Source organism: Cervus canadensis, chromosome 29 (assembly GCF_019320065.1).
Source record: "Cervus canadensis isolate Bull #8, Minnesota chromosome 29, ASM1932006v1, whole genome shotgun sequence".
Classification (NCBI taxonomy): domain Eukaryota; kingdom Metazoa; phylum Chordata; class Mammalia; order Artiodactyla; family Cervidae; genus Cervus; species Cervus canadensis.
The window spans coordinates 40,001,033-40,019,684 of record NC_057414.1 but is presented as its reverse complement, the minus strand read 5'-3'; the positions used below and the strand labels follow the sequence as shown (position 1 = coordinate 40,019,684).

Genomic DNA, 18,652 nt, shown 5'->3' with positions numbered 1-18,652 from the left:
CCCGAGGCCAGGGCAACCCCCATTAGAGGGCTCCTTACTCCTTGCACACTTTCTTCCTGCCTTGGTAATGGTAATAGGGTTTCTCGGCAAGCCATAATGGTGGAAGGAACGCAGTCTTTCCGGCCTCTACCTTTGATTAAGGGAGCAGTCTCAGCCACAGGACCCTCCCTAGGGCCTCTGCTTTAGGAGGTGCTGAAAGCAGCCTCAGCGGCTCTCTAGGGGAGGGGGGCCAGGACCCCAGGAGAGGTGGGGCTGGGGAAGCTACAGCCTGGGGCTGAAAGGATGAGGAGCAGCACGCAGCTCTCAGACGGGAGGCCAAGGGCTGGGATATGGTCTTAGAGCACCGACCTCAGCTGCAAATCACCAGAAGTCAGTGGAATCAGCCCCTTTGAAGAGGCTCAGGATAGGTTAGTGACTGGCCCAGGGCCTCTCAGCCTAGGGCAGAGGCAGGATTTGGACCTAGTTCTTCCACTCCAAGGTTTTGTGCTAGGCAGTCAAGCCTCCAAGGCGGCTGTAGGTCATCATGGCCATCTACGCTAACACAGGAGTAGGTGGCCATGGGGAGGGATGGACAAGATAGGGGAGTCAGTCTGAGGAATCTGGGAGTGTCTTAGGGGTAGCACAGAAGGTGGAGAGAGGGATTCAGGAAGAGCGTCCCTGGCTCTGTCTTCCCTGTTCAGCCTAGAAACCCCTCAGGGAACACCATGAAATTTGGAAATGACAGGAGGCCTTCACACCAGCCTTGAGGGGAGGAGGAAAACAAAGATCACTGCTCAGGGTCATAGCATCTGGAGGGACACAGCTGGGACTTGTCCTCAAGTCTTCACCACCAACAGGTTTCATTCCCACAGCGAACTATGATATAGCCTCCCTCTTAACTGCAAGCCTCCCCAACCCCCACCACCCCCAGGCCTGAATCAGCGCTCCAGTTTAAAAAGAGCAAACCCACCCCGGTGGGGTGAGGTGGGGTGTGGTGGGGAATTTGGATTTGGTAAATTGCTTCTCCCATCAGGCCAAGCTCAGAGTCAGAAGCCAGGCTGGGGATGGGACTCTCTTAGAAAGGATGGGTCCTGCCTAAACCACAGAAGGGTCAGCCCTTCCCTGGCCCCTGAGGCTGGCCGAAGAGAATCTAAGGCCCGAGGGGGGCTGGGGAGGGAGAAGGTATCAGCCCATCGCCGAGCCACATGAGTCATGTGCCCCCTGCTCAGGCCTTTCAGGGAGAAGCCCAGCTGGCGTGAATCCCCCCACCACCATCACCGCACACACTGTTCTCAGCCAGCGCCTTCTCCTTGTCTGTACTCTCCAACCTCAAGGTAAGTCCGAAGTCCTAGGTTTTGGCGTGTCTGCAGCATCACACCAGCTGTGTGAACCTGGGCCAGTGTCAAGGTCTGTCTGAGCCCCATCTGCTGCAGAGGGTGTCTCTGGCTTCCAGAGGGGCTGGGACTTAGTGTCTCTAGGACCTGGAGCCTCTGCTTGGGGCTCCGGAGGGTGAGCCTGTCCTCTGTGGTCTGTGGAAGCATCTGAAACAGTTGCACAACCTTCTGTGGCAGTAGGAGCAGTGACTTTGTGTCAGGGGGCCTGCGTAGACAAGCTGAGCTCCATTGCTATCTGAGTGTGTGACTTAACCTCTGTGGTGCAATCACTGAAACTTCCACGTCCTTTCCTATTTAATCTTTGCCACAACCTTCGGAGGAAATGGAGGCACACAGGAAGCCTTTCATTCAGTCATTCGTTCAACCAATTAAACACCGACTATGAATCTGACCTGAACTCCCCTGATGGCTCAGATGGTAAAGCGTCTACCCGCAATGCGGGAGACCTGGGTTCAATCCCTGGGTCAGGAAGATCCCCTGGAGAAGGAAATGGCAACCCACTCCAGTACTCTTGCCTGGAAAATCCCATGGATGGAGGAGCCTAGTAGGCTACAGTCCACGGGGTCGCAAAGAGTTGGACATGACTGAACGACTTCACTTCACTTCATGAGTCTGACCTAGGTGCTGAGAGTTCAGCAAGTCAGTTAATTTGCCATATCCATGTGGTTTGAAGCTGAGCGGGTCCACTCAATCATGGGTATCAGCAGTAAACAAGGGCCAGACAGGTCTCAGCCTCACAGAGCTCGTAGTTAAGAAATGCGAGACGGACAATAAACCAGTGAATGAGAGACACTATTTAAAAAAAAAAAAAAAAATATATATATATATATATAATCAAACTTGCTGCGGGAACAAGACACAGGGTCTGCTTAAGAGAGGTGGGCCAAGTAAGACGCTTGTGAGCTCTGAAGGACAGAGGAAGCCCTAGGGCTGGTATCTACCGGAGAGCAGTGAAGTGCCCTCGCGCTGGAACCGACTATGTGGAACTCGTATTAGGGTCAGCAGTTATTATTATCTTTATTATCCTGAGTACTGGCTCCTCCACTTCCCAGTTCTTTAAGCCTCAGTTTGCACACACAAGAGATTGCGGGGTGCGGAGGACCGCGCCCTGTGGAGACCAGCCCTACGAGGGCGCTCCAAACAAGTTTTCCCCGCCCGGGCTCCTCTGCGGGGGAGGGGCAGCCATGCGGGGCAGGACTCTGTGAACTACATTTCCCACAATCCCATCAACCGCCATCTTGGCCGGTGGGCGGTGGCTGCCCGGGGTCTAGCCCTTCAGGCCGCTCGGCCGGCTCAGCTCACCCCCAACCTAGGCCTCCATTATGGGGTGCGCGGAACCCCAAGGAGTGCGGCGTCCAGTGACCTGGGCAGCGCCTGCCCGTCTTCTCCACCCCTCCACCCCCGGGAACCCGGTCCACGTGTCTGTCAGCGCGAAGAAGCTTCTTGTCCCCCGCTGACCGAGGACCGGAGGACCCAGAAGGGAGAGGGGTGGCGCTCCCAGGTCTCCTCCTCGGACTTCGGTCCTGTATACAGTGCCCACTCCCCTCCATTCTCAGGCGGCCCCTGTTTTCGCTCCAGTGAGGACAGAACACTAGGTTCCCTATTGGAAGCGCAAATCCTCGCACCGGGCGCTTAGAACGCCTGGGTGTAGGGCAGGAAGCTTAAAAGAGAGAAGGGACAGCTAGGCCCAAACCTCTGAGGACTAGATCCTCCCCTAGCCCCTGTCCGGGGGCGGGGTAGGGGTGAGGGGCAAGCTGCAGGACTGGCCCTTTAAGGGGGTGTGGTCGGGGGGCGGGGGAAGCGATCCAGACAGAGAAAGCGGCTTCGGCTGCGGCGGCTCGGGCGGCGGCCGCGGGGGACAAAGGGCGGGCGGATCGGTGGGGAGGGGGCGGGGCGCGGCCAGGCCAGGCCCGGGGGCTCCGCATGCTGCAGCTGCCCCCGGGCACCCCCGCCGCCGCCCTCGCCGCGGAGCCGCGCGGAGCCGAGCTCACGAGCTAACCCGAGCCAGCGGCCGGGAGCCAGCCGGCGGGCGTCCGGGAGGCGGCGGCGCAGGGAGGGGCCCGACGCGCGCACGTGGCCCCGGCGGCCGCCATGGCGGACAGCGGCCCCGCGGGGGGCGCGGCGTTGGCGGCCCCGGCCCCCGGACCGGGGAGTGGCGGCCCAGGGCCTCGCGTCTACTTTCAGAGCCCCCCTGGGGCTGCAGGCGAGGGCCCGGGCGGCGCGGACGACGAGGGCCCAGTGAGGCGCCAAGGGAAGGTCACGGTCAAGTACGACCGCAAGGAGCTACGGAAGCGCCTCAACCTGGAGGAGTGGATCCTGGAGCAGCTCACTCGCCTCTACGACTGCCAGGTGTGTCTCCCACCCTGCGCCGACACCCTAAAACCGGTTCCGATTCGGGCCTCCTGGAAACCCCACCTTGAGCCCGCCTGTCACCCGGAATCAGTGGGCACCCCGCTTAAGCGCGCTCCCCTGCTTTCTGTACTCCCCGCCCCCAATGATTGCTCTTTCTTGTCTGACCTAAGTCACTTCTTTCTTATTCGCTGCCTTGGACAGGAGACCTGGGGCTAGCCTAGGCTGGCTGGGGAAGGAGAGCTACCTATCGCTTGCTAGCCTAGACCAGTTTAAGGCACTAGCCAACCCCGTTGTTGGGGTTTATGTGTCTTGCCTGTTTCTAATGGGCTAATCTGGAGTCCATCTTAGCATGGGGGGCAAGCTAGCCCACTCTCTGGGTTCTGGTTCTCCACCCTGTGACTCCTTCCTTGCTCAAATGGTGACTCAGGCCCCGGGGGCCAGGGTGGAGGAGTGGGCTTGCCCTGTGCTGCCTACCCTAGCCCAGCCCTGGAATGCAGTTGGCTCCAGACAGGAGAGATGCTTCCTGGGGGAGGAGGGGTGACAGGCACCCCCTCCCTCGGCAAAGCATGGGCTCTTTGTTTCCCCTTTACCAGGCCTGGGTCCTTCCCACTGACCCCTCACCCTTCACTTCCTCCCCACTCCTGGGAAGCTGTGACAGGTGTTTGGGGGAGGGAAAGGGGGCCGTGATGAGTTGGGGCAGCTGGCCCCATCTGTGCTCTGGTTGAGATGGGGGGCTCGGAAGTTGGGGAGACACATCTGCAGGGTTCCCAGCCTAGGATCCCCGGCCCTGGCCGTCTGGCACCCAGGGTGCCCAACTGGCAGGGACAGGAAGCTCCCCCCCACATTGGGCAGTTTGCCTTGGCACAGGCCTGATCTGTTTTCTTCCTCGGAGCAGCTGCCGCTGTCTGCTGGGCAAAGAGGGCTGGCTCCCGTCTTCAGTAGGGCAGGGGCCTCAGCCAGAGCCCCTCTCACACCCTCTCTCCCAACTCAGGCCCTTGTCTCTCCCTCCTCCCCCACCCCTACCCCAGGAAGAGGAGATCCCAGAGCTGGAAATCGACGTGGATGAACTCCTGGACATGGAGAGCGATGATAGCCGGGCTGCCAGGGTCAAGGTAAGAGGGGCTGGAGGGCAGTGGGGCCAGGTCAGGGAAGCAGGGGCTAGAGGGCGGCTGGGGGCGGTCTGCCCGTCATTGGGTCTGCAAGCCTCTGAAGCCAGGCCTGCCTTGATCTGCGGGTCAGCTCTGTGATCTTGGGCTCAGCTTCGGCCTCCACCAAAGGGGGCCAGTAGTTACTTGCCGAGCTGTTCAGTAGCATGTCCAGTGCCTTGGAAGAGGGTACGGGTGAACTCTAGGTCCGTGTTCTGGAGACTCAGTTACCCTTCCCCTGCTTGCCCCACCAGGAGCTGCTGGTTGACTGTTACAAACCCACTGAGGTAAGGAAGCGGTTTCCCCAGGGGTGGGGTGAGGAGCCTGGGGTCCTGTCCTCTTGGGGCCTGGTCTCCTTAATGTCTTCCCTCCCTCCAGGCCTTCATCTCTGGCCTGCTGGACAAGATCCGGGGCATGCAGAAGCTGAGCACACCCCAGAAGAAGTAAGGGTCCTTGACCCAGCTGAATGGTGGCTCCACAGGACAATCGCTGCCCCCTGACCTCGTAGCAACAGCAATACCAGGGGGCCCTGCGGCCAGGCCTGGTGCCACAAGCAGGGCTCCCCGTGCCCCTGGCCCAGGGGTCTCTTCCCTGCCCCCTCAGTTTTCCATTTTTGGGGTTTTTTATTATTATTAAACTGATGGGACTTTTTGTGTTTTTATATTGACTGCAGCGCGGGCCCTTTAATAAAGCTAGGATACGCCTTTGGTGCAGTTCACAGGCTCGCCTGGTCTCTTTTAGGGGGGACACACTGCTCTCTGACTGCTGCCAGCTCAGCTTCTCCCCAGGTGACCGCAGGCCTTCCTGAGGGCCACGTAGCCATGGCGATAGCCCAGTGCTGGCTCCCAGACTAGGAGCTGGAAGTGGCTGGGGAGCTGGGGAGGTGCCATGCTGCTGCCGGCAGGCAGGAATACTCTTTTCCCCTGGACAAGGGCCACCATGCCACTCAGGGCTTGGCCATTGTGACCTCCATGCCACTGAGCCTTCTAGATCCCAAGGTTCTGCAGCCCAGAAGGGAGAAGGAGGGATGGGAGGAGGTTGAGGGAGAGAGGAGGCTGAACCTGTGGTTTCTAAGTCTCTCAGGGCCCACAAGGAAACACAGGCTCACTTCATGGGTTTTAAGGTTTTTTTTTTTTTTTCTTTAAACAGTCTGGTCCCTGATGGGGGCCTCTCCACTGCCCCTCTCCAGTTTGGCTACAGTTCTGAACGTCGCTCGATTTTGAGCAGCTCCACCTCGAACACCAAGGTTGCACCACCTGCAGGGGAGAGGTGGGAGTAGAATGAGAACTAGGGCCACCAGGAGATGGAATGGATGCAGCAGATGGGGAGGGGGACACAAAGGTCTACTACCTGGAATCTTTGGGGGAGCTCCCCGCTCTCCATACCCTGCAAAGATAACACAAACAGAATGAGCTGTGGCCAGGCAGAGTGAGGTGTTCACAGACAACCAGGCTGAAGCCAAGCCTCTACCCATCCTAGCACTAGGCCAGAAATGGGAAACAGGGGGAAAAAACAAGGTAAAGTTAGTCACTCAGTCATGTCCAACTCTTTGCGATCCCATGAACTACACCCTGCCAGGCTCCTCTGTCCATGGAATTCTCCAGGCAAGAATACTGGAGATGGTTGCCAATTCCTTCTCCAGGGGATCTTCCCAACCCAGGGACTGAACCTGAGTCTCCTGCATTGCAGGTATCTTCTTTACCATTTGAGCCACCAGGGAGATGGGAGGGAGCTTGCAAAAGGTCAGAGAGTTGGCACCAGAGCCAAGTGTCCCAATGGTCTTGCCCTGTCCTCATTGCTGGACAAGGCTAGACTTGGAAGTGGCATGGATTGAATGAACTGAGTGGAGATCGATGCAGAGACTAAATCAGCCTTCACCCTTACAGGGATAATACACCCTGAACTCCCTATCCCCGCTCCGAAAGAGCCTCTTACCCAGCTCTGATGGAATCACCAGCTTCCGCTTCTCCCCCTCACACATCCTGCAGGACAACACATGTTCAGCATGTGCCAACAACCAGGCTCCTTGGTCCCTCCCCCCATCCCTGGGGCTTGCCTCCCACAGTTTACCTCCTGGACCACAGCCATGGTCCCACGACTCACCCTAGCAGCCCCTGGTCCCAGCCCTTGATGACCTGGCCTGTGCCCAAGGAGAAGACAAAGGGCTGGTTCTGGGGCAGGCTGCTGTCAAACTCTGTTCCATCTTCTAGCTTCCCCTGTGAGACCATGGGAAGGCCAGTGAGGAGGAGGGTCTGCTCTGACACCCCCACCCCCAGTGCTCTTCCCATCAAGGTGGCACCCCCCACAGCATTGGTGGCCATAGTCCTAGCAGGAGACAGAACGTTGGGCAGCTCACAGTACACTGTCACTGCTTGCTGATGCCAACCTGGGAGTAGACAGTGAAAAGCAAGACAGAACCATGCACAGTAGATGAGAAGACTTGCCCAAGAGATCCCCCTTTCGGCAGAGAAACCCGGCTCCCAGTTCCTTTCTCGTCCCCAAAGGCCCCGCCCCCCAAGGCTCCACCCCTTCACCCACCGTATAGTGCATGTGCAGGACGTCCCCTTTCCGCGATTTGATGGGACAGTGGTCTACCCGTTTCTTGACTCCAATCTGCAGCTTCCGTTTGCCCTCGGCCCCTGTGGCCGTGACCAGGGCGCTCAGGCAGATGGACAGTACTGTCAAGACCCAGCTCAGCCTCATCTCTCTGTGGGAACAGACCCCGACCAACCAACCGGGGGAGAGGAACGGGAGGGCATGGAATACCGGCAGGTACCGGGAGGATTCCACCCCACCGTGTACCCTGCCTGCCCCTGGGGATCCCCTTGTTCGGGATCACCGCCCCCTCCCCCAGGCTCCACGACCACACTTACCAGTCCAGTGAGAAGGGGGCTTGCCCGAGGACCCCAGCAGCGGGGAGAGGGGGTCAGGGGAGGCCACAGCAGCCAGGGTCCCGCCCCTTTGCTCACCCCCTGCCCTTCCGTCCCTCCCAGTCCCCAGCTCTTCTCTTCAATTCCCACCCGTCCCCTTCCGCAAAGTCCAGACCCTATCTGGCTGCAGAGCGGTTGCCCCGACCGGGCGACCCCATTCACGCCACACCCAGTTGCCTCCCGCCCAACACACCCACACATCTGCGGCTGCCGCAGGGGGTCGGCCCCGAGGCACCCACACGTCGCCACTGGGTGGCTCCGGGGAGCCCTTGTCCTCCGGGGGTACCCCCCAGGCTGGCCCTGTGCCTCCGCCCGAGGCGCCGCCCCAACTCTGAGCCCTCGGGGGCCTGCGGGGCACCCAGACTGGTCCCGTGTCGGGTGGCCGCCGAGCCCGCTCCACCCATACCACCTCTCCCGGGGGAGTTCTAGGCCTACCGCGTCCCCAGGCACGGCCACCGCGGAGACCGCCCCCGCGTGGACGCCCCGGGCCATTACCTGGGCCTACCCCTTCGCTAGGCTCCTTGGCCCCACCTTTTAGAGGGCGTGGTTCCGCCCCCAACCCTGTAGCCCCGCCCCCGACAGAACTAGATCCCTCTTCCTGGACCGTAGCCGCGCCACTCACCGGCTGAAGCCCCGCCCCCAGTGCCTGGGTTCCTTCCTCCTCGGCCTCCAAACCCGAGGCTCCTCCTTCCGCCTCTTCCAGCTCCTCCTCCAAGGGCCAGTCTCCACCCCCAAAAGGTCCTAGCCCCGCCCCCAGGTCGCGAGCTCCGCCTCCCACCGGCACCAGAGGAGAGGTTCCACCCGTTGCCGTTCGACTTCCCGCCCCAACTCCCGGAGCCCCGCCCCGTGAGGCGTGAGAACCCTCCCCCTGCGGCATCCCCGGACAGCTCGGACCCCCCAACAGTCAATTTCCTCGTGACCTATCCCTCGTTGACACTCGGAGCCCCAGCCCGCTCCTGCCCTGCCTGATCCAGCCTTCCCTCTTGTACCCCAGCTCCCCCCAGCCCGGGCTGTGGCCCCCGCTCACCTCCTCGCCGCGCCCCCGGAGTCAACCCCAGTCGTGCTGCCGTCTCTGCGCAGGCGCATCATCGTCGCCACCAGCCCTGGCCACGCCGCCCGCCCTCATTGGACCATGCAAAACCCGCGGCCACACGCCCGCTGGGGAAGTTTCTTCCCTAGCCCCGCCCCCGCGCCACCATGTGATCCATACGTCACGTCCGGTGGCTTTGTAGTCCTTAAGGTGAGGTGAAAGTGACTTCCGAAAGGGCCGAAGGCACTTCCGTTTGAGGTGAAGTTAAGGTCAGGCGGGCGCGGGTTCCCGGAGTGGGTCTTGAGACGCCATTTTATGTCGCCCCCAGCTTGACGCTCCTGATTGCCCTTGGGCCTCTTCTGATCCACAGTCCTCAGTTGCTGTGGAAAGAGCCTAGCTTCAGAGTGAGCCTTGGGTTTGAATCCTGGGTCTGCCACTCATTGACTGGGTGACCTTGAACAAGTTTCTTGGCCTGGTGACTCTTGGGCTTGATAACATCCACCCCACAGGGTCCCTGTTGGAGTCCCCCAGTATTGTGCACAGCTAGGCCCACAGCAAATGCTCTTAGCTTTTTTCTCTTCCAGCATCCAGGCCTGCCTCTACCTGCGGCATAATGACCCTGAGTCATGACTGTTAACGGTCTGACTGGGTCCATTCCCCATGCAGACTTATTTCCAGTCGCTTCAGCACCCAGGAGTAAACATGTGTGTGCTCAGTCGCGTCCAACTCTTTGTGACCCCATGGACTGTAGCCCACCAGGCTCCTCTGTCCATGGGATTTCCCAGCAAGAATACCGGAGTGGGTTGCCATTTCCTACTTCAGGGGATCAAACCTGCATCTCCTGCATTGGCAGGTGGATTCTTTATCACTGATACACCTGGGAAGTTCCACTTAAGTAATGAACCTGCAGTTGTGCTTAGTTGCTCAATCCTCTCTGACTCTTGTGACCTCATGGACTGCAGCCCACCAGACTCCTCTGTCCATGGGGATTCTCCAGGCAAGAACATTGGAGTGGGTTGCCATGCCCTCCTCCAGGGGAATCTTCCCAACCCAGGGATTGAACCCAGGTCTCCCACATTGCAGGCAGACTGAACCTGCAATTGAAGGCAGCTAAACCTAAGTTGAATGTTAGGGAGATGGATGATCTGAGGCCAAATCCTCAGCCTTTCCAAGCTTATCTCCTCAACTGAAGAAGGAAGATAATCACAACACTGACCTCAGAATTGAGGGTTAGGTGAGAAGGTGCATACGAAGCACATGCTCATTGGACAAGCTAAATGGGTTTGGGAGGTAGTAGCTAAGGGCCCTAACCCTCATGTGTCTCACTCTAATTGAACTCTCGCATTTTTGGTAACAGCATAGCTGAGAAAATGATTTGAAAGTAGCAGTCACTTGTCAGAAACCGTCTCTTCTGGTTTAACACCACTCTTGGTTTGGGCCTAACAAGATCACTACCCCTTCCTCAATGACTTCAGAGAAGGCCTCCATTAGGTAGCTGCTTTGGGTTAAACTCTGCCCTGAATGCTCTGCCTTGATGGGGCAAAGTACTCGTGCCCAAGGTTGCCTTTCAGTTCACCCGCTCCCCTCACAACTGAGCCCCAGGGGCACTAGAGAGTGCAGGCAGAAAGCTGACCACTGAGTTTGGGCTGAGTCAGATAAAGGTCAGGAGAGTACCAAGTAGAGCATGGTGAGGGGAACTCAAGGTGCAAGGGAGGTGACAGTGAAGACAGCGATTGAAAAAATAGAGTTAAGCTCCATGAAGCAAAAAGTTGCAACCACAGAGTGTAACCTGGCAGGGAAGATGAGTGTTCTTTTCTGTTACATGACTCTTTAACTTTCTTGGCACCCAAGGTCCCAGACCACAATGATCATCTGCTCCCTCTGTGTGTACACATGAGGCTCAGAAAGAGGGGCAGTGACAGCCGAGGGCATTTGGCAGAGCTGAGTCCCACCTCAAGCTCACTGGCCATCTCCTTCCAGAAAGGAACCCTTGTGATGGACACAGGGGCAGGACCCATTAGCGCAACATGAAAGTGAAGGATGCACGATTCTGGCACTGTGACCTGTTATGTGTGTTGGGGGGGGGTCTTTGGACCCCATCTCCTCCAAGCTCCATGTCTAGGAGGCAGTAAAACGCAGACGTTAATGTCCAAACCAGCCAGCCTGGACACTGACAGACAGTGACAGAGGCAGGGACAGTTCCTTCCATCTCTTTTATCAGGACTGGGGGTCACAGTTCCTGCGCTGAAGCCCAACTCCCACATTTTTGTAGAGGATCGGGGTCTTCTTAGTGAGGGGACAGAGGAGCCAGCTGTTAGATGCTCACTTGTACGAGGTGGTTGAAAACTGAGTCGGGACCCCATTCTCTTCCAGGTTGGTACGTGACCCCTCTTGCTGCCTCCAGGTCTCCTCGTCCAACTCTGTCCACCTTGTTGGACGGCAGCCTTGGAGAGACAAGGGGCAGCTGGAAGGCCCTCCGAGAGGCCCAGGTCCCAGAGGAGCTTCTGCCCAGGCTGAGGTCTTGGGGACTGGACGGTTCTCACCAGGCTGCCCTCCTGCCCCCCGGGGGGAAGGGCTGTGAGGCTAGGGGCCCCACTGAGTCTGAAAAGCAGTTTGTCACCTTCGCAGCTTCCGGCACCTGGGAAGGGAAGAAGGGGTCTGTCCACACTGGCACCAAAGCTGAGCCCCCGTTTCTCTAGATGCACCCACTTGTTAACTTCTGTGAACCCCATTCTCCTCTAACACTCCTGGGAAGCCCCAGCTGGCCCGACCCACACAAGGCCACCCCATGACCCTGCTGTGGAAGGGAGGGGTGGTGAGAAGAAGATGAGGGTGGACCAGGGTTCCACTACATCTCCTGGCCTCCCAGAGCCCGTAAGGTAGAACATCAACGTCTACCATTGACATTTCTGAGACGGTTCAGAGCTTTGCAAATTGGAAGCCTGTCTTTGCATTGCCACTCCTGGCCATGTCACCTCTTCCAGGACATCTCTCGCCTCTCAAAGACGATAAGACAATGTCAGGTACCGCTCACCACAGCCCCTGACATCCTCTGCTGGCATCATGTGTCTGACTCCCGCATTAGAACAGGAGCCTTGTGTTTGCTGACCCCAGTGCCAACTAGGTGCTGGGTCAATATTTATTCAACCCAGTCAAAGCTTCCCTTTCCCTGGCTCTTCTCCCACCTGCTCCAGGATGGGCCTGGCCGCCACCCCTGACTCCTCACCTGCAGGTGTCTGGGTTAAGCTCTAAGCCCCGCCCTTGACAACGGAGGAAGCTGCGGCGTCGGCAGCGGCAGCGGCAGGTCCGGGGGTCAGGGCGCTGGCGGCGCTGGGGGCAGCGTGGGCAGAGGGGCCTGGGGCTGGAGTGGGATGGGTGATGTCAGCTGGGGAGGGTGCTCCAGGGGCAGGGTCCCAGCCCGGAACAGAGCGGGGCTGGGGACGGTGGTGGGGAGTGGAAGCCCTAGGAGGAGAAGCAACATGTCTCGGGTGGGAAGGAAGAGTCCTCCCAAGGGCTGGGGTCAGGGGAGAGCACAGAGTCTTGGGGAGCAGAGAAAAAGAGGAGGGGGGACAGGCAGGAGAGGAGAAGGAAGGGAGGTGACCACAGCTTCCTGACACACCCTAACACCCCCTGCCCCAGCCACACGTGACTTTCTGGGCACTGGGCCTGGGCTCCAACCCCACCCCAGCAAGAGCCCAAGACTCACCTGTCTGGCTTCACAGCACTCTCTCGTTTTTTTGGTCTGAAAAGTAAGAGAGACGAACAGAGACAAGGACAGAGAGGATCAGGAAGTCAAGCATTCTCCGCTCTCTTGCCCTCGATCCCAGGCCTGCCCGGCTCTACCCTTGGAAACTTTGTCCCCGCTGCGGTGTACCGCCACACCCAGCACCCCCTCGCTGGCACCTGCATTCACACTGGCTGTGTTCTTCCAGGGACATCTCCCCCAGCTGACTGCTTGGGTACCGGATCATGAGGATCTGGGCTCAGGAGAACAGGGAGAGACACAGAGAGAGAGATGAGAAGGGGGCGCTCCAGGGCTGGAGGGGTGAGAACACCTTGCCCACCGCCCAGGGCTCTGGCCACCACCCCCTCAGTCCCCAGCATCCAGCCAGGCACACTCCCGCTGCCCCCTACCTGCATTCGGACTTGGTGCTGCCCAGTGGGCACGCACTCCAGCCCATCGTCATGGCAGCAGCCGCCGCAGCGCTGCACCGTCACGCAGCTGGGCACCAGTTGCTTGGCCACAGTGCCCACGAGCTCCATGTTCAGGGGCACCACCACCTCCCGCGGCTGGCAGGTGGCACGAGCATACACGTCTATCCATGACACTACTGGGGGTAGATGCGGAAGGGTTAAGTCCCCCCATGGTTTCCTGCAGCTGCCTCCTGGTTCCTCTACCCCTGCGTCCAGAAGCTGTTCTCCTTAGTTCCCCCATCATAGCCATCCTCCACTAGCCCCCATTTCTGCCAACCCAATCTGTCTTCCTTGCCCTGTTCATCCAGATACCAGGCATCCCACTGCCTCAATCTGCTCTTCTGTGAAATGGGCAGAATTAAGAGTTTGCATCTTACAGAGAGGCTGTGATTACACAAGATGAGAAATACATGGAGTCTGCAATCAGGGCTGGAAGCAAATGTTCTGAGCGCCGGCTGGTGCAAAGTTCTGTTACTATTACCTTTCTTCTGGTGACCAGGGGCATCAGGCTGGGAGATGGGGGCCTGTAGGAGAGAAGAAAGCTGGACCCAAGTTGCACTCCAGGAAGAGCTGGCAATGTCTTTCTCCCCAGGGCTCTGCCCTTGCAGTCAGGAGGCTTAAACTCCCCCCTGGGTCACTCTAGCTTTACCTGTCCTCTCCAGGCCACCTGGGACCTGCCCTGGCTACTACCCGCCAGGCCCGCTCTGGCAGCAGCCTCCAATCTCCAAGCCTGGGGTCCGGGCTAATTCTCCAGGCCCCAGATCAGGAAGGGGCACAGTGGGCGCCCAACTGCCTCCGCCAGGCACCGAGGCGGCCCCGCCCCCGGCTGCGCCCAGGGGACGGGGTGGGGCGGGGGAGTGGCCCCGGAGTCGGGCGGGCAGGCGAGGAGGGACTCCCGGGGGATACCTGGGCTGGGCTCCCGAGACGCCCCCGTGGACCCCCAAGAACCCCGCGCCTTCCCACTTCCGCCAACCTTGAGAGAGGGCACGGCGCGCGGGCGGGATGTCGCGGACGCACGTACCTGGGCGGGGGCCAGCTGCAGGAGCAGGGCGAGCAGCAGGCGGCGGAGCAGGGGGCTCATGGTGCCCGCGGGGGCCGCACGCCGGGGGCGCCCGCATCGCCCTAGCCGGGCGGCGCGGGGGGCAGCGGCAGCCAGAGCCCCATGGCGCGGGCCCGGGCGCGGCGGGCGGGGGCCGGGCGCGGGGGGCGGCTCCTCCGCGGCCCCCTCCCGAGCCCTGGGCGCAGGCAGCGCAACGCAACGCAGCGGCGGCGGCGGCGGCCGGAGGAGCCGAGCGGGCGGGCGGCCGGTGGTGGCGGCGGGCGGCGGGGACGGCGGGGGCGGCGGGGGGCCGGGCCCGGGCTGGCGGGCGGGCGGCTCATGTGACCCAGACACGCGCTCCCCACCGGGCCGCGGGGCGGGGGCGGGGCGGGGGAGGGGGGACGAGGCCGCCGGCGGGGCCCGCCCCCTACACACACACACACACACGCACGCACTCACTCACACACCCCCTCCCGCCGCTGCAGGGGAAAGGGGGACACACACACACACACACACACACACACACCCTCCCGCCGCTGCAGGGGAAAGGGGACGCACCGCCCAGGGGGCCGGGCTCCCGGGTTGCCGGCACTAAAACCCGGAGGGCGGGGCCGGGGCGGGGGGCGCTGGGCCTGTAGGAGGGAGCCAGACGAGAGCTCTGAGAATCACTTTATTGCACGCGTTTTGCGTCGTGGGGCGTCCCTGAAGGGGGCACCCCGCAGGCCCCATCCAAGGTGAGCTCTCCAAGGTGAGCTGCTCAGGGGCCCGGGGGCACGACCCCGGGGCCTTGGGGCGGCCCGGGTGGTGGCTGCAGCTGCTGCCTCTGCCGCTGCTCCTGCAGGAGCCTGGCTCTGTTGGCCCTGCAGGGAGAGCATCTGAGTGGTCGGGACTAGGATCCTGGGGGGTGGTGCTGGCACAGGGAAGGGAGGGCAGGAAAGAGCTGGGACAGACCTGGCCCGGGCCCGAGTGTCGTTATAGATGGCTGTGATGATCCGATCCTTCTCATCCATGAAGCTACGATGCAGCTGCTCCAGCTTCCTGCAAAGGGGTTACAAAGAACACTGGGACCCCCAATCTCTGCTGTCCCTCAAGTCTCAGTCCCCTCCCCTCCACTCCAGGCTCTCACAGCTTTACACCTGTGGGGACCTCAGCCAAACTGCCCGTGCTAGGTGAGGAGACGGGCACAGAGTGGCCGGGACTTGTCCAGGGTCTCATGGCGACCCAGGTCCCTGACGGTCATGACAGCAGCTCTGAGCATCAGAGAGGTCCTTGAAGGAGACCAGAAAGGTTTGTTCTAACTTGATCACTGAACTAGGCACGCTGCTAGCAGTGGGCACCAGCCTTTAGGTGTCTCTACTGTTGAAGCTCAGTGGCATGCAATGTGTGAGAGGGTGGCAGGAACGAATGAGGGCAGTTGCTGGTAAGGCCCAGCTCAACCCATTTCCTTCTTGTGCAGGCTCTCTGGTTGGCTCTAGCACTCTGGCGATCAGCACCAAAGATTTAAATTCCAATTAAAAAAAAAACTGAAATGACATGAGCTCTTAGTGCACAGCTGCCTTTGCCAAGTCAGAAGGGGCTCTGGAGGAGACCTATTTCATGCCGTTCTTAGCTTGGGACACACAAGGGTGCAGGTCACAGGGGTGGTGTGGTTAGGTGGCTGACACTGGGCTTTGCAAACCCTTCTGCCCCCTGCCCATCGCCCTAGGGAGGCACACACCTGAAGGCCACGTAGTGCAGGCCCATGCCGGCCAGCATGATCAGGAGGCAGTACCCCAGCACTCGCCGGTTGTGTTTGTGCTGCTGCTGCCTGGACTCTGGTCCCTGAGGCCTCACTTTATGAAACTGGGCCCAGTATTGTTCATTGGGGGGTGCCCCAGAACTGCATGGAGGAAGAAGAAGGGACAGTGTAAGGATGAGTCCATCCAGACAGGCCTCCTGGCTTCTGCTCCCCAGCCTCGCCTCACCCCTCCAATCCCCTTATCTCCCTGTTGACGCCTCTTCCTGGGACCCATCCTGATAATGTCCATGCCAAAGGGCTCAACACTTGGAGGTGGTGAGCTGGGGGCTGGACCACTGTACCTGTATGCCTGGTGAGCAGACCTGGGGTGGGCTGTGGTTCCTGGAGACTTTGGGGAAGCTGCTGAGCGGAGCTGGTGGTCATAGCTGCGGCGGCTCTGCTCACGGCTCAACACTTGGTATGCTTCACTCAGCTCCACAAAGCGACTGTGCAGGGCTGGGTTCCCAGGGTCCCGGTCAGGGTGCAGCTGGGGTGGAGCAAGACTCCCCTCATCTCCCTTTCCATGCCCCTTCCCGGGACCCATCCTGATAATGTCCACCCCCAAGGGCTCATGCCATTCCCAGAGGCCCTGCCTGGGGAGTGAGCCTCACTCTCAGGCCTGCCCATCCCTGTAAAACACCACAGAGTCAGGAAGCACAGGCTTCTGCCTCCTCCCCTTGTGTAAGTCCTTCCCACCTGCTGCCTGGCTCTCACTGTAAGTCCTGGATCCAGCTTTCTCAAGAGCAGGCAGGCCAAAGGAACCAAGCCTAGCCCATCAGACAGGCCTCCTGGCTCCTGCCCCCCAGCCTTTCCTCCCACTGGGCAGATCTCTCCCCGTGGGGCACCTCCCCCTCCCTGTGAATGCTGAGGGAATATGCACCAGCCAGAGTGAGCTTCTCAGCTCCATTTCTGAGAATTTGAAGCATACCCCATCTGGCTCAGATTTCCCTTCCCCCTCTCCACTTAAAACCACGGGTACCTCTTTGGACTTGGAGAAGAAAGCTCGTTTCACTTCTTCAGCGCTGGCACCAGGCTGCACCCCCAAGAGTTCGTAGTAGTTACTGGGGCCAGACCTGTGGAGAAAGGCCCAATCCTGCCAGGGCTAAGGAAGACACAGGATACCCCTTCCCCACCCACTTGGGCCACCCTTTGACTCAGCATCCTGGTGCTCAGGGTTGAGCCAGATACCAAGGATAATCTCTGTAAATCATCCCTCCCTATTTGAGTGTTCCAGGTGTGGGGCAGATCAAAATGTCTCCAAGTGTAGTTTTCAAATTCCTTGCATCAGAAACACCTGAAAATTATATTTTGGTTTTTGTTTTGATCATGTTTTTTAAAATAAATTCTTGGGACTTCCCTGGCCATCCAGTGGCTAAGACTCAGGGCTTCCACCACAAGGAGCCTAGGTTCCATCCCTGGTCAGGGGAACATGCCCTGCAGTGCGCCCAAAAGAAAAAAAAAGAAAAAATTATTGAGCCCCACCTCATTCCTGCAAATCAGAATCTCCAAGTGGGACCCAGGAATCTGCAATTTTGTAAGCGCACCCCCCGCCCCCGGCCCCCCGTGTTATGCACAATGATGCTTAACAACCACCTGAGTTGTAGGAAGGGCACTAGGTTTGACTTGGGTTCAAATTTCAGATCTGTATGACCTTAGGGGTTATCCCTTAATCTCTGATACTGTGTCTTCAGCAGTGAAGGGGAGAGTAACCCGACAAATCTGTAAGGCGCCTGACACAGAGCTATCCCAGCACCTAGCCCAGCGCCTAGAATTGGGCAGGCCAGCAACAAAAACCTACTGAATGACCGGGCCTGATCCCGGGGGCCCGACTCACCGCTGCCGGGCGGCCGCTGCGAAGAACCAAATGGGAGGGTTGAGGGGCCACAGCCGGCATAGGCGCAGGGGCAGCATGGCGGCAGGCGGGGAGCTGGTGAAAAGAGACCACAAAGAGGAGTGGGATGGGACCCCTTGAATCGGAGGGAATGAGGAGCGGGGGCGTGCTGGCCCTGTTTAAATGCGAAGGAAAACTGAAGCAGGCCCGGGGGGCTCAGGGGCGTTTGGCGCCTTCTTGCTGAAAACCAGATCTGTGTTCTGGCCCCGTTCCCGCCTCTGTCCCGTGCGTCCAAGGCCGCCCTCCACGTTCGTCTCGGAGTCTGGACCACTAGCCCGGGACTCGGAGACCCCCTCCCCACCCTGGGAGTATTGTGGGGGGCGGGTGCAGGAGGAGCCACACCAAGCCCCGCCCTCACTGCACTCACGGACTCCGCGGCGGCCGCCATTTCCTGCTCTTAGCCAGGCCCCGCCTCCGCACTCTTATTGGCTTAGACACCCAGACACGCCCACAAGCCCGAAGGGGCGTCCGTTCGGCGAAGCCCCGCCTCCGCACGCCCTTTGGCCTTTCACGCCTCACCCAGGCCGGAGGGCTTGCAGAGAGGCGCCGGGACCCGCCCGGGAAGCCGGCAGGACTGGTCCTGCTCTTGAGTGAGGCTTTCAGTTCAGCCTCTGTTGCTCACTCCTTCGGACATGGCTGTTACTCCACTCTGCACCGAGACGCATTTCACAAAGCAGTTTCCACCCGTAAAGTGAAGTGTGAAAATTAGTCGCTCAGTCGTGTCCGACTCTGCGACCCCGTGGACTGTAGCCCGCTAGGCTCCTCTGTCCATAGGATTTTCCAGGCAAGAATAATGGAGTGAGTAGCTATTTCCTTCTCCAGGGGATCTTCCAGACCCAGGGATCAAACCCGGGTCTCCTGCATTGCAGGCAGATTCGGGAAACTCTTCCACCCCACAGTCAGCCTGGAACCTCACTGGAA

The 18,652-nt window shown here is 59.8% G+C and overlaps 4 protein-coding genes across 18 annotated transcripts; 1 reads left to right on the top strand and 3 right to left on the bottom strand.

The window, feature by feature from the left end:
• Positions 1–3,210: 3,210 nt before the first annotated feature.
• Positions 3,211–5,583, top strand: PPP1R14B (protein phosphatase 1 regulatory inhibitor subunit 14B). The gene is given in 6 exon segments (XM_043451411.1): positions 3,211–3,330; positions 3,333–3,439; positions 3,441–3,722; positions 4,754–4,837; positions 5,125–5,157; positions 5,249–5,583. Coding segments are annotated over 6 exon segments (609 nt in total). The 5' UTR covers positions 3,211–3,296; the 3' UTR covers positions 5,318–5,583.
• Positions 5,584–5,982: 399 nt separating this feature from the next.
• Positions 5,983–9,010, bottom strand: FKBP2 (FKBP prolyl isomerase 2). 6 transcript variants are annotated; one of them, XM_043451412.1, is made up of 6 exons: positions 8,828–9,010; positions 7,409–7,577; positions 6,974–7,086; positions 6,806–6,852; positions 6,221–6,256; positions 5,983–6,126 (listed from the first exon to the last, which is right to left on the bottom strand). In XM_043451412.1, the coding sequence occupies exons 1-6, from the start codon at positions 8,887–8,889 to the stop codon at positions 6,065–6,067; spliced, it is 489 nt and encodes a 162-aa protein (XP_043307347.1). In that variant the 5' UTR covers positions 8,890–9,010; the 3' UTR covers positions 5,983–6,064. The 6 variants fall into 6 exon arrangements, with proteins under 6 accessions (XP_043307347.1, XP_043307348.1, XP_043307350.1 ...); XM_043451413.1 differs by lacking the exon at positions 8,828–9,010 and adding an exon at positions 8,423–8,512; XM_043451415.1 differs by lacking the exon at positions 8,828–9,010 and adding an exon at positions 8,296–8,411.
• A 2,014-nt stretch (positions 9,011–11,024) lies between these two features.
• VEGFB (vascular endothelial growth factor B) lies at positions 11,025–14,585 on the bottom strand. Of its 7 annotated transcripts, none has more exons than XM_043451643.1 (8): positions 14,046–14,585; positions 13,506–13,548; positions 12,965–13,161; positions 12,734–12,807; positions 12,537–12,572; positions 12,057–12,191; positions 11,451–11,468; positions 11,025–11,274 (listed from the first exon to the last, which is right to left on the bottom strand). In XM_043451643.1, the coding sequence occupies exons 1-8, from the start codon at positions 14,103–14,105 to the stop codon at positions 11,145–11,147; spliced, it is 693 nt and encodes a 230-aa protein (XP_043307578.1). In that variant the 5' UTR covers positions 14,106–14,585; the 3' UTR covers positions 11,025–11,144. The 7 variants fall into 7 exon arrangements, with proteins under 7 accessions (XP_043307578.1, XP_043307579.1, XP_043307584.1 ...); XM_043451644.1 differs by having other exon boundaries at positions 12,965–13,158; XM_043451649.1 differs by lacking the exon at positions 14,046–14,585 and adding an exon at positions 13,674–13,995.
• A 135-nt stretch (positions 14,586–14,720) lies between these two features.
• DNAJC4 (DnaJ heat shock protein family (Hsp40) member C4) lies at positions 14,721–18,235 on the bottom strand. 4 transcript variants are annotated; one of them, XM_043451642.1, is made up of 8 exons: positions 18,099–18,146; positions 17,675–17,767; positions 17,198–17,274; positions 16,820–16,913; positions 16,143–16,327; positions 15,781–15,945; positions 15,015–15,101; positions 14,721–14,938 (listed from the first exon to the last, which is right to left on the bottom strand). In XM_043451642.1, exons 3-8 carry the CDS (start codon positions 17,251–17,253, stop codon positions 14,821–14,823), a joined length of 705 nt encoding a protein of 234 aa, XP_043307577.1. In that variant the 5' UTR covers positions 17,254–17,274; positions 17,675–17,767; positions 18,099–18,146; the 3' UTR covers positions 14,721–14,820. The 4 variants fall into 4 exon arrangements, with proteins under 4 accessions (XP_043307577.1, XP_043307575.1, XP_043307576.1 ...); XM_043451640.1 differs by lacking the exon at positions 17,198–17,274 and having other exon boundaries at positions 15,781–15,942; positions 18,099–18,235; XM_043451641.1 differs by lacking the exon at positions 17,198–17,274 and having other exon boundaries at positions 14,721–14,923; positions 15,781–15,942; positions 18,099–18,225.
• Between the last annotated feature and the right edge of the window lie 417 nt (positions 18,236–18,652).

Bases quoted from the DNA above. Each gene is read 5' to 3' on its own strand.
- DNAJC4 (XM_043451639.1), bottom strand. From the start codon at position 17,751: ATGCTGCCCCTGCGCCTATGCCGGCTGTGGCCCCTCAACCCTCCCATT. The intron at 15,946-16,142 runs GTACAGTGGTCC...TCTTCCTCCATG, and splicing joins TCTGCTCACCAGGCATACAG to CAGTTCTGGGGCACCCCCCA. The intron at 14,939-15,014 runs GTCTGTCCCAGC...CCGACCACTCAG, and splicing joins GACACTCGGGCCCGGGCCAG to ATGCTCTCCCTGCAGGGCCA.
- FKBP2 (XM_043451417.1), bottom strand. From the start codon at position 8,292: ATGGCCCGGGGCGTCCACGCGGGGGCGGTCTCCGCGGTGGCCGTGCCT. The intron at 6,853-6,973 runs GTGAGTCGTGGG...GTTGTCCTGCAG, and splicing joins TGGGACCAGGGGCTGCTAGG to GATGTGTGAGGGGGAGAAGC. The intron at 6,257-6,805 runs GTAAGAGGCTCT...TTATCTTTGCAG, and splicing joins GGTGATTCCATCAGAGCTGG to GGTATGGAGAGCGGGGAGCT.
- VEGFB (XM_043451643.1), bottom strand. From the start codon at position 14,105: ATGAGCCCCCTGCTCCGCCGCCTGCTGCTCGCCCTGCTCCTGCAGCTG. The intron at 13,162-13,505 runs GTAATAGTAACA...ATCTACCCCCAG, and splicing joins CCCTGGTCACCAGAAGAAAG to TAGTGTCATGGATAGACGTG. The intron at 12,573-12,733 runs GTGCCAGCGAGG...CTTACTTTTCAG, and splicing joins CACAGCCAGTGTGAATGCAG to ACCAAAAAAACGAGAGAGTG.